The 12760-nt window shown below is 34.8% G+C and overlaps 1 protein-coding gene across 1 annotated transcript; it reads left to right on the plus strand.

Annotated features, from left to right (window-relative positions):
* Window positions 1-8186: 8186 nt before the first annotated feature.
* Window positions 8187-11182, plus strand: LOC113287157 (coatomer subunit epsilon-1-like). The gene is made up of 7 exons (XM_026535837.1): window positions 8187-8498; window positions 8580-8669; window positions 8938-9089; window positions 9646-9781; window positions 9865-10020; window positions 10220-10299; window positions 10823-11182. Exons 1-7 carry the CDS (start codon window positions 8337-8339, stop codon window positions 10914-10916), a joined length of 870 nt encoding a protein of 289 aa, XP_026391622.1. The 5' UTR covers window positions 8187-8336; the 3' UTR covers window positions 10917-11182.
* The last annotated feature ends 1578 nt before the right edge of the window (window positions 11183-12760 follow it).

A 12760-nucleotide genomic window follows, 5' to 3' on the forward strand; every position in this document is an offset into this window, starting at 1 on the left:
AAAAGGAAAGCTCAGAAACGCGTAGAAATTCTGAAACAAGAAATTGTCGCAACTTGGCCGTGAAGAGAAGGAAAGAGATTTTGGAAGATTTGGGAGAGATTTAATCGGTATTTTTGATATAAATAGATTTCTTGGGTCATATAAAAGAGATGTCGAGAGTTTGGGAACCTAAGGAGAGCCATAGAAGAAGAAGAACGCGAAGAACATTGACCTTCGGTAGACAGTCGCAGAAAAGTGTCGCTGTTTAACAGCTGAAGAACATTAAGTTGTTCAGGGTAGTCTTATTCTAGGGTCTTAAAATCAGCAACAAAGCAACAGTTTTTCTGTAACAGTTCCATTGTAACAGCTGTTTTGCAACACCAATACACTGTTGCAAACAGTCTGTGTTATTAATTTTCACTCTTTTAATCGTCTTTTGAGCAACAAACACATATTTTGAGATCATGATTAATATGAGGAGCTAAACCACATTGCTGAGGCGATAGAGGAAGGTATTTTTCCAACAAAAAGTGGTATATTCTATTTTATCTTTTTATTTGCAATAATTATATGATTATTTGCCTTGAAATATTATTGCATATGGTTTTTATTTGAGTGATTGTGATCTATTTTGATGGAGTATGCTTAGTTTTAAGACTTTTGATGCTTCATACTTGGTATTTACAATTATTACTTTTGAAAATCTACTTGTTGCAATATTTTAGAATCAAATTAAACAAGAAAATTGCATAAATATAAGTATTGGTTTAATCACTTTGAACTTGGAAAATAGTGGAATCTTAGCCTCAGTGTTTCTTTTAGTATTGATATCATCTTTGATTGAGTTTGCTATAATTTTTAGTGAGTTTTCTATTTTAATATTAGGATTTAAGTCTAATTAATATCCTTCACAAGTCTGAGAATCATACCACTTTTACCACTATCTACAAATCACATCACATTTTGTGCTAGAATTTTTGAAGATGACGATTTGGATCTTCATCTGGAAGTCCCTTGAACTTCGGTAAATGGTGAATAATATTTGACTTTAGCTCCATCGTGTCAGTTAAAGTAATACACAATGGTTGTGAGTCTAAACATGGAGATGCCAACCCTCGCAGCTTCTTCTCCGGAGGTGAAGGTGGTGGAGGATTTGCACCGTTCACCATTTCTGACGTAGATGGTTCTAGTTGTGGTTGTTGATATGCTTGTAACACCGTTCCCTTACGAGTTTGAATTCCGCACCTTGGGTAATCCCAATCTTTCGGTGCCAGAGATTAAGTGTTTGAAACCAAAAATACAGAAAACGAAATTAAAAACTAACAAGAAAATCAAAAATCAAAAACTAAACAAAAAGAAATAACAACTAAAGCTACCGACTGCTTCCCGACAGCGTCGCAAAAATTTCATGGTTGTCGTGAGTGCAATCAAATTAAATCACTTATTTCCACACAATTAACTGGTAATATAATGGAAGCAAGAATCGTCCCCACGGAGAACAGTAAATTTTAGTTGTCAAAGTATAACAAAACGGGAATTTTGTTTTAGATTTTAAACAAAATAAATAAAAAAAGCAAATAAAGTTGAGTTGTGATGTATATAAATATAAAAGTACCATGGAAAAACACCCCAAGAAAACACCATAAGAATTCCTAAGCTATTCATATATTTTCTAAAAACTATATAATGTCCTTAATCAAACGGTTATGGATATTTAACGGATTTTCGAGGTTGCATACGGACCCAACCCGTATCCGTTGGATTTCAAAAATCTCATCTACATCCAACCCATTATTAAACGGTTCGGACATCCATCCACAAAATTACAATTGGTCCGGGTTAAATCCGCAGATTATAAACCAGATTATAAACCAGATGCTCAACCCTATTGGTTAGTATGGTGGTCAAAGGAAGCTTTATATTAATCTTAGTGACATCCTGATCAGGCCCGCATATCTAACATACATATTATTATTTTAGATGTATTAATAATAATACCATAAGAAGTAGACACACTAATGCATTGTGTGAGATAGTAACTAATTCAGCAAACAAAGTTATACGGGTTAGGAATTCCTTGAAAGAAAGAAAACAGACCTGTATTGCTGAATAATCCATGAACCGACCATGAAGGAAGCAACCCATCTGCTAAAATGTTCCTAATTTTTAATATATGAATTAGAGAAACATTTAGGCATATAATTCCACTTACTTATGAAAACATCAATGTCAATGTTAATACTCCCTCAAATGGCCCTGAAGTGCATACTTTCCAATAGCAGATGCTCAAGGGATTCTTCATATCTCCCACAAATACCACATAGGATTCCTATAACACTATTAAATATAAAGGTCTACATCTTGTTGGAATAATTTCTTCAAGACATTTCCACAAAAAAAAATTTGTTCTATGAACTCCATTGTTTCTCTGAAGTGCTTTCCTGACACTAGAAGGGTTATCATTACCATTAACTTGAGTAACCACGTCCTTACTGTCTATGATCTTATTATAAGTACTTTTTACAGAAAATTTCTCATCCTTGGCGGATATCCACACCACCCTATCTTCTCTGGTCACATCCATGAATACATTTTGAATCTTGAAAGAGGTGTCTTTCCCAAATAATTGATCGAGCAAAATAACATTCCAATTACTTGTGTCAGGTAAGAGAAACTCGGAGATAAACAGAAGTAAACGAAAGTTGTTACCAATATGAACTGGTGGTTGATGCATACCAGTCACCCATCTATCTGATTATATATTAGTGCTTTTTCCGTTATTAATTTCCATGAAGTAATTTTACTGCAAAATATCCAAAATTTTCTTCATACCTTTCCATATACCCAAGAAGAATCGTTAGACGTGGAGTTCATGTGCAAAATATTGTCATTTATGAAATATTTGGTATTTAAACCCAAAGTTGACTAGAATTGGTGCAAATTCTCCATGCAAGTTTGAGAATTTGGTCCAAGGGCATAGCTCAGTGGTATCCCATCAACTTCAGTAAGGAGGAAGTCAGAGGTTCGATTCCCATCGTAGAGCTTTGTATTAATATTAAATTTAGTTATATAGAGGGATATGGCGGGGTTGGGTCTAACAGTAGGGCTAGTCCAACCGGCTGAATTTGGGTAGGGTCCTGGGTCCGGCTTTAGCCTAACAAAAAAAAAAACGTTTGGTGAGAAGTCTCAAGTTTAACTTTTTTAAATATTTGAAAGAAAGGCCACCCATATTCTTAGGCTTGCACAAAATATCCCTAGCAATTAAGTTAGCACCTCTGATATAGTTGTAACCCCAGTAAAATCTTCTTTAAAGATAAGTTAACTTTCATATAAGTATTTTTGGCATCATGCAAAACTGAGTTAAAAATATGTTTTACCTTGGATGTTCTCCCAACTTGTGTGGGAGATTTAGAAGACTGGCTAGCTAGTCTTCTTTCAAATATTTTTTTTGAGTGGCATAAAAGATTCTTGTTTAGTATGACCTAATATGAATGGAAAAGAAAGATATTTTTTCTTGGAACTCATAGTCTTCACTCTCAAGATTTGATTCAAAGTAACAACAACATCCCAGTTTCTTATGTGCATACTGAAATAAACTGGGGATTTTCCAAAGCTGATTAGCAGACCAGACTATGAACTGAATTCTTGCAGAAGCTGGAGAAGGTTGTTCACAGAAAAAATATTTTCTCGAGCGAATACCAAGTGTACTTGCAGAGAGTAGATGATTTAAGGTGGACTTGTTAACTGGAGCCTCAAAAAATCTTCTAAAGATAAATTCCATGAGATGAATAAATAAAGTGACAAAGAGGATCACCTAGTCTGATATCCCTAGTTGGATGAAACTGTTCACATGGGGAGCCATTGAATGTTACTGATAGAGAAGTTTTATTGATACAGTGATATACTAGATTAAATCATTATTCTGCAAACCCAAAATACTTATGAAACTTTGATGAGAAAATTTCATTCAGTCTCTTCAAAGGCTCTTGATATGTGTAACTTCAATTCCATCCAATTACTTCGTTAGAAATGATAGTAATGTCACATATTTAGTTTTCCTAAACATAGGCAGCCTAATATAGTTATATTATCTTTTCCACTAGTGGTTTCATCCTATTTGAAATGATTTTAGAAATCAAATTGTAAGAAGTATTACAGAGTCCGATTGGTAATGAATCTGCCGGACAAATGGGTTTCTTCTTCTTAAGAGTATGAAATATAGGGTTTTACTGAGTTGCTTCGGAATATGTTAATTTTTAAGGAAAAAAATATATCCTTTTGACAAATCCTCACCAACAAATACTCCACTGAGATTTAATAGAAACATGCTTGAAATCCATCAAGAACGGGTGCAGTCTAATTCTCCATACCTTAACAAGTACTATGAATCTCTTCATTATCTGAAACTTTTAGAAAATATCTATTATCATCATGATAAATACTGGTCGGAATTGAACTGAAATAATCTTCAAGGATTAGAGTTATGAAAGCACTTGCATATTTGAAGTAATAGGTAATATACTTGATGGATTGTCAATCGACCAAACATTTCCTACACTTTCCCACAGTGAGCAACGAATTGTTGTTTGTTGTCGAATTCTTCGTAACTAAGGGGGACTGTTGTTGAGTTTCTAGACTAATATAAACTAATGAAAGTAAAAAAGAAAGTATATAGATGTTGTGATCAAGGAGAGAAAATACTGGTTAGAGGTTTCATCTTCCGTCACCAAACACGTTTCTTAATCGATTAAAGTCAACATCCAATTCTCCGCATACCAATTACCCTAGAGTATTCCAATCCGGATTAAGTTAAAATTTTTGTTTAAGCGTGTGTGATAATAAGTATAATTAAGTTAACCTCGGTCAACAACATGAGTTGCAAGTGAATGAGTCAATTTAGATTCTTTAACTCCGTAAATCCCGAGTGTCACTCTTTATAACATAAATCTTGTATCATATTGCATGCCAATAGGATGAACCTGTTTGTCTTCTTCAAACTCAACATTTGAATCTCACTCGGGCCGAGTAAGATGTCAGACCAGTTGTTTCCAAGTTTTTATAACACTAGACTCGCTACCTGACTCATGACTAACCCCCCAATCAATTTTTATTTCAGACAGTGAACAAAATGCCCTAGCTGGTGAGACCAAAATACTGATCCAAGAATAATTACTAAATCATCCTCGAGTTTTTAAAATAAATATTTCATTTTTTTTTCGATGTCGCTCTTCAGACAACAAACGAAAACCCCTAAAAGATAGTTTTGAAGATGATGACAAATATAAAGCATGCAAAATTCATAGATTGACGATAAAATACAAGTATTTGGTACTTAACGTTATTCTCATTCTTCTTTTTTTCCTCATTTTGATTTTATATTTCAATTTTTTTTTTTTAATCTTCTAAAGTCTTAAGGAAAGAAAAAACCCGTAAGAAGCTTCTTTATTTTTCTTTTATCGTTATTGTCATGTGAGTAAAGTTCAGTAAAGAAAAAAACTCACCATGTTTCCTTCGTTACTTGCATGTGTTGCAGATCTGAGGTTCATCCATTCACATCTTAGCACTCCATTTATTCATTGTTTTCTTGATATTCTGCTTCAGTTCTAACTTAACATGTATATACTTCACGACTTCCTGTTAGTATTCTCCGTTCCTTTCTTTTTTCTTAAAAAAAAATAATCTTTTTGGTTGATTTATAATAATGAGCTTTGATTGGATTGGAGAGATATATTTGCTTCTCAAAGGGTTTGGATAATTGGGGATGTAATGTTCATCTCAAAACATTTTTGGAGTAAATCAAGTGATTTTCTTTATTTATCTTTAAATTTGTAGTATTTTTGGCGTTATCTTAGTGGCTTTAGTTAAAAGTAGTACAAGTTTAATTGAATTTGTTAATGTATCGCTCGCCCCAACTCTCAAATTTTGGGATGTCAAGTTTGTTGTCAATGTTAGTTGCACAAAAATATATCTTGATTTATAGTATACTAAAGCAGATTTTGGAATAGAATTATAGCATGGTAGTTGACTATCGTAATTCATCGAATAACCCTTGAAGATTGACGAACAACGAAGACACCTGCAAGGACTTTATCAACAAAGGTACGTGAAGACTAACTGTCCTATTTACTCATTATTTTCCATTCTATCTACTGAGAAAATATCATATGGCTCGGTCCAACAAAGAAATTTCAAGTTCAGGATTGTACTTGATTAATCTCACAGGTAGTCACTGTCTTCATTATTATTTTTGATGGAGTATTTAAAATTAATGTATCTGAACTGGCACCTTTTGCTTCAAATGGATTTGAAGTTACTTTTACAGGAAACAAGGCTAATATTGAGGCATAGTAATGCATTATATTGTTGTATCATTCATATCTATGTTTTGTGTATATATTGGAACCTTCACTCTCGTAACTAACATCATATTCCGAGCGTTTATAACATGTAAAGAGAGACTACTTGAAGAAAGAAAAAACTATAAACAATTTTAAATAACAATTTGCACATTGATGAGTTATAAATGTAACTAAGATTGGTTTTTGTGCTCCCATTTATAGTGCCCATTTATTTGGCCTCTGAAAACCTAACTTCATCTTATGAACAAGAGTATATATTGCGTGCAAAATATATCATAAACACAAAATTAGAGTCCAACTTTAGCGAGTCAAATTCAAAAGAGTCAGATAATCTCAGTCAAATCCAGACGAATCACATCTAAAAAAACAAATGAACATTTTTTTTTCCTGATACACGATACAGACTCAGACCCCTACCTAAACTCGGCTAGTCGGACTGGTCCCACCGCCAAACCCAACCATACAACTAAACAATTACAAATTAAACTATAAGTTTGGACCGAAACAAACGAACATAGTACACGTTAACCGATTATCTTTTAACGTATACAATTATCTCCTTCTCATATTAGTTATTTTCATCTTCTCCATTGAATTTTTCTCAACCATTTTCTCATTTTCTGCCCGAACTTTAATTTAGTTGAAGATCCGGATAGAATTATCTATATAATATATACTTAAATAAAACTAATTGCATTATAAAAATTGATATTGTAGTATATTTTAATTCCCGATAGCGTATGGCAAATTTGTGCCATTATGATTTCTCATACCTCCTGGAGGGTCTTTGATTTCGTCCAATTTTCTTACAACCATCTACCGACGTGATGAACAAAGATTACAGAATTCGATATTGAATTTGGGCATATTACTTCTTTTATGGAAGCATCATATCTTCTCGGAGTGTGTCCAACAAAATGATGATAAACCATTAGAAAATTTCAATTCCCCCGTCGGTTTATATATATTTGGTCCTGAGTATTGTTTTCGATTTTCTTCCGTTCAAAATTGTTGTACTTAGGGCTGAACATGGTGTCGGTTAACCGTTGGAAACCGACCGAACCAGACCAATAAGCAAGAAACCGAACCAAACCATTTAGATTTGGATTGGTTTGGTAAAAAAAGTTGAAAAACCGACATTACTGGTTTGGTTTTGGTTTGACCTGAAAACCGAACCAAAAACCATTGGGGAACCGATTAATTTTTAAACTTAGTTTCTACCGTCGATTTAAAAGTATTAGATTCTACCCATTGATTTAGAGGATAAATAGAAACCCTAAATCTAATATTTCATTATGATACTCTCCCTCTTTCTCTTTCTCCTTTTCTCAGCCGCCTCCCTTCTCCACCCCCAACAACAGCTGCTACTACTCGACTTTTTTCTTCCCGTCTTCCTTCTTTTTTATTTGTCAATAACTAAATTAAGATATATTATATATCTTCTTTTGATCTCTAGAATTAGAGTAAGCTTACACTATTCTTGATTTTTTTTTTGTTTGTATATTTGTGTAAACCAATACTATCGGCAACTACGATTTTTTTATCTGTAAATTTGTGTATTTTTTTCTTTTTGGTTTGACATAATTATTGGTTAACCAAAAACCACTGGGACCAACCGAAACCAACTGGAACCATTTGGAAACCGAACCAATGGTTAATGGTTTGGTTTGGTTTAGATTTTTAGAAACCAATAATATTGGTTTCGGTTTTGGTTTGGCTAGAAACCGAACCAAAACCGATCATGAACAACCCTAGTTGTACTAGTCATGTATTTCGATTTGTGGGTGTAACATTGAATATTATGTAATTAAAAAAAAAAAATCCAATTACTCAGCCAAATCCCAATTAACAGGCAAAGATCCCAATTAACCAGCGTAAAAAGCACTAGAGCCCACATTTCTGTTTATAGAGACAAGCAATCCTTCACCAAATTTTACTTCTCTCTCTCTTTTTTCTTTGAAATTCTCTCAGATCTGAACTCCAAACCAAATAATCAAAATGGCAACTCCTGATCATCTTTTTAGCCTTCGTAACAACTTCTATTTGGGTGCTTATCAAGCTGCCATTAACAACAGTGATATCCCTAATCTCTCTCAAGAAGATTCAATTGAAAGAGATTCTCTTGTTTACAGATCTTACATTGCTCTTGGTAGTTATCAGGTCTATCTCTCTTCCTTTCTCTCTCTCACTCTTTTTCTTTTCTTTAAATTTTCAATTTGTTGATGATTGAAATTCTTACAGCTTGTGATCAGTGAGATTGATTCTTCTGCACCTACGCCCCTCCAGGCAGTTAAATTGCTTGCGTCATATCTTTCTGGTCCTGAGCAAAAGGTATGGGTTTTAGAATCTATGGTGCTTTTCTAACCTTAATTAGTTGATCATGTTAGATCTTGACAGAGACTTATTCATGGATTAGAGATTGAGTTGTTGAATGCTTCTGAAGTTTGATTAGAATTCCTATAATATTTGCTTGAAATCTGAAAACCTGTTATTGAAAGTTATTCATGGCAAGGTTACGCATTGATCTTCCGCGTGTTGTGTTTTCCGGGTTATTAAAACTACTAATGAATGTAAGTGTGATTTAAACTGAACTGTTCAGGAAAACACGATCTCAAGTTTGAAAGAGTGGTTGGGTGATTCGACAATTGGAAACAATCCTGTATTGAGGCTGATTGCTGGAATCATATTCATGCATGAACAAGACTACAATGAGGCTCTTAAACATACCAACACTGGAGGAACTATGGAGCTGTTAGTATTTATTTTAAGTTTGTCTTTCAGAACTTTAATTGGATATTGCATATTTTTGGGGTGGCACTATAGTCTGATCTGGTATTATAATCTATTGGTGCACAACACAAACATAGACTACGGGCAAAGAGTGATGATGTGATTCCTTCTGGTGAATGATGAAAGAGAAGATTTTGTATTACTTGTTTTGCTTTAAAAGACACTTCTGTCATCATTTTGGGTGCTGTCAAGTTCAGATGTGGATGTTTATGTTCAAAGAGGCTGAACAACTCTGATTTCATACGTATCAATGTGTTTGTAGTTGTTTTGCTGCAGATAAAATGCATTGCGGCAAGTCATTGATGTAAAACAATTTCTATAGCACCAACAAATTTGAATCAGTACTGTAGCACCAACAAATTTGAATCAGTACATTCCATTTTATTTGTGGTGTATCTGCTACTTTTGTGTTGTGTACTCACTGAAAGAACCTTTATCGACTAAAAATTCTTTAGATATTGGTACCAAAAAAGTTTTTGTCTTCCCAGCCTTAACGCAGGTTGCTTTTCCTCTGCAGGCATGCGCTGAATGTTCAGATATTCCTTAAGATGTATAGGTCGGATTTCGCAGAGAAACAGCTAAAAATCATGCAACAGATTGATGAGGATCACACTCTGACCCAGCTTGCTAATGCATGGTTGAACCTTGCAGTGGTAAGCCAATCATCTGAATCAAATAATATGAAAGTTATAGTGCATCACGTGTTTATGATTTGTTTTTGTGTGATACATGTCAGGGTGGATCAAAGATACAGGAAGCATATCTTATTTTCCAAGATTTCTCTGAGAAGTATCCCATGACAGGACTGATCCTCAACGGGAAGGCCGTGTGTTGCATGCATATGGGTCACTTTGACGAAGCAGAGTCATTGCTGCTGGAAGCACTGAACAAGGTAAGCTTCAGACTTTTTTGATAGCGTCACTTCTGTATGAGATTCCTTAAAGAGTTCTTTTCTCGTCAAGAAGGAATGGCATTCAAGTAAAAAGTCAAACTGGAGTTCTTTGTAGTCTTGATGTTGAAACTGCATCAATGATGCTCTGATATATTTCATTGTCTAAACATAGGCTCATGGTTTTTATTTTTCTGTGCAGGATGCAAAGGACGCTGAAACTCTGGCCAACCTCATTGTCTGCAGTCTTCACCTAGGGAAACAATCATCTCGTTACCTAAGGTAAGACGATAAGGGACCATTTAGTTTTGGCTGTTATATGTATATATATTACTGGCACCTTGGCTATTAAGCTTCTTCTCCTGCTTCAAACTTAAAATGGTTTGGTATTGTTGATGGTAGTCAGATTGTCGAACCTGAAGTGAGTGCTTTGTTGAATTTTGTGGTCTTCAATTTCTCTTGAATACATGGAGTTGTTACTACGTGATAGTAGTGAATACAGGAGTTATGTAACGATAGAGTCATTTGCTGCATAAACTTTCTTAATATTCAAATGACTAGAAGCTACCGATGTTTTTTTTTTTTTTTTTTTTTGCATAGAGAATGTAAACATCTCCAATGTCTGCTAGTTGTCACAGTGACTAACAGCTGCTATAATAGATACCATCATGTGGCAATGTCTCAGCTCTTGTTATGATTGTGTGCAGAAGTCTCTCTTATTATATTGGGTTTTCATGATAACTGGATTATGTAACTACGTTTCTTCAGGTAGTAAGAGTACTAATAACAGGTTACGTATGTGCAGCCAACTGAAGCTGTCTCATCCTGATCACATGCTTGTTAAACGCACGTCTGCTGATGAAGAGAGCTTCGATAGGGCCCTTCAAACTGTCGCTTAAATGCCTCGTGCACGCCATTTTTTATAGTTTGTTAAGAAGGTGCATGCTTCTATCTTTTATTCGAAAATCCAGGTTCTTGTGTTTTTCTCGTAACTTTTTCACGAGATATCTCTTAAAGAAAGACTAGATTGTACTTTTCATATTTTGTAGTAAGATTGGTCTCTTTTTCTGCTTTGGGTTTCCAGCCCTGTGATATGATGATGATTCGAAGATTCAATCTAATAGGATATATATGAGTTTAGTGAGAATTGTTTTTTTTATCAGAAGAGCAATAATATTGTTTGGTATCCTCTGAATTTGGGGATATGTCGGGCTTAGGAATAAATATATAATTATGTCTATATTGTTAATATGTTTCTGTTATTTGAATAATGTCTTCCTATATAGTTGTTGTTAGGAAAAGTGTGGTTTTCCCATTTATGGTCTGTTTCCACATTGAGGTGGATTTCTTAATTGGAGTAGGAAAATGTATTAGGAAAGGTTTTGGTTTCCTAATAGGGGAGTAATACTTGGTGGCCAAGTTTGTGTTCCCTGTATATAGGATTAGAATTGTGGGTTTGTAGACAATCCAACCTAGAAGAAGAGTGATAAATCCTCGTGCTTAGGATTTTGGTCTCTTTGTTAGGGAGGATCGTGTGCTACCTTGAAGGTCAATATCGGTGTGAGAAAAACTTTTAGAGAGAAGATTTTGGTGTTCTAGTGTTTAGGGTTTGGGGCTTTGCCCTAAACCTAGTTTCTAGTGTTTCCATGTTTCTCCTCTGTTACTAACAGCTGTAAAGAAGATGCAGAAGAGAAGACATGAGGCTGGTTTGAAGAATAGTTAGAGAGTTGGTTTCTATGGTTTCTTCAATGGTGTTCTCGGGTATGTCTTGTTAACTCTCTGGTCTTGTCTTAGGTTGCGGAAAGAGCATGTAATGGTCTTTGATTTTATGGAAGTTTTTCTGGTGGTGTTGGCCGTGGATGTAGCCTGTAAAGGTGAACCACGTATATCTTGTGTTGTGGTTGTGTGTTTCTTTATCTTCTGTTTATTTTTTATTATTTCTCTCATGTTTAGTTCAAATCACCAATTTTGTGATCTTGTGATTCCGCTCTGCTCGGGGTGCCAATTTTCCCAACAATTGGTATCAGAGCAAGAACGGGCTGGTGCGATTGAACGTGGAATTGAATGATAGTTTATTGTTTGGGTGGAGAAATATGTTTTGAAGATAATGTTTCAACCGGTGTTTGCACAAAGATGGATTTGTGATGTGATTTACAAATCAGAGGTTCAACTTGGTAGAAGTTTATGTTCTTCGTTTAGTTTTCATGATGTAGTATGGGATGCAGAATAAAACTGAATGAGGTGGAATACATATGTACTTCTTGGAGAGTGTTAGTAATCATACACTATAAAGAATGTGTTACAAAGTTTGAAGAAAGGATGAGACTGTGAGGTCTCATGTAGAAGCAAGTCCAGCAACGCTTCGAAGTTATGCACGAGATGTTATAAATTTATGTTCTTAAGTCTATGTTAAAGTATTTTTAATGGCTTGCACGTAATTTCAAGAATGTGCCCGATCTCGAAAGCATGTACCATGGTAATATGGACATTCACACGGTGTATATTCTGAGCGAGTATGTTGGGTGTGATGGTGGTAAAAGTATGTCAGATTGGTGATGGCTTTGAGAATCGCTTAAAGGATTAAGCCTGTTAATCACAGTGGAGATGTCTGATGGTTTGTTTCAGATACACGGTAATCATGACATGTGCTGGAGTATGTTATGAAGCTAATTCTTCCTGGATTAGAGTTCAATACGTAACTAGCTTACTGGTTAGGTGGAGCTAATGGTGATTCTTCTGGATG

This window comes from Papaver somniferum, chromosome 6 (genome assembly GCF_003573695.1).
Source record: "Papaver somniferum cultivar HN1 chromosome 6, ASM357369v1, whole genome shotgun sequence".
In the NCBI taxonomy this organism is placed as follows: domain Eukaryota; kingdom Viridiplantae; phylum Streptophyta; class Magnoliopsida; order Ranunculales; family Papaveraceae; genus Papaver; species Papaver somniferum.

Bases quoted from the DNA above. Each gene is read 5' to 3' on its own strand.
- LOC113287157 (XM_026535837.1), top strand. From the start codon at position 8,337: ATGGCAACTCCTGATCATCTTTTTAGCCTTCGTAACAACTTCTATTTG. The intron at 8,499-8,579 runs GTCTATCTCTCT...AAATTCTTACAG, and splicing joins TTGCTCTTGGTAGTTATCAG to CTTGTGATCAGTGAGATTGA. The intron at 9,782-9,864 runs GTAAGCCAATCA...GATACATGTCAG, and splicing joins CATGGTTGAACCTTGCAGTG to GGTGGATCAAAGATACAGGA.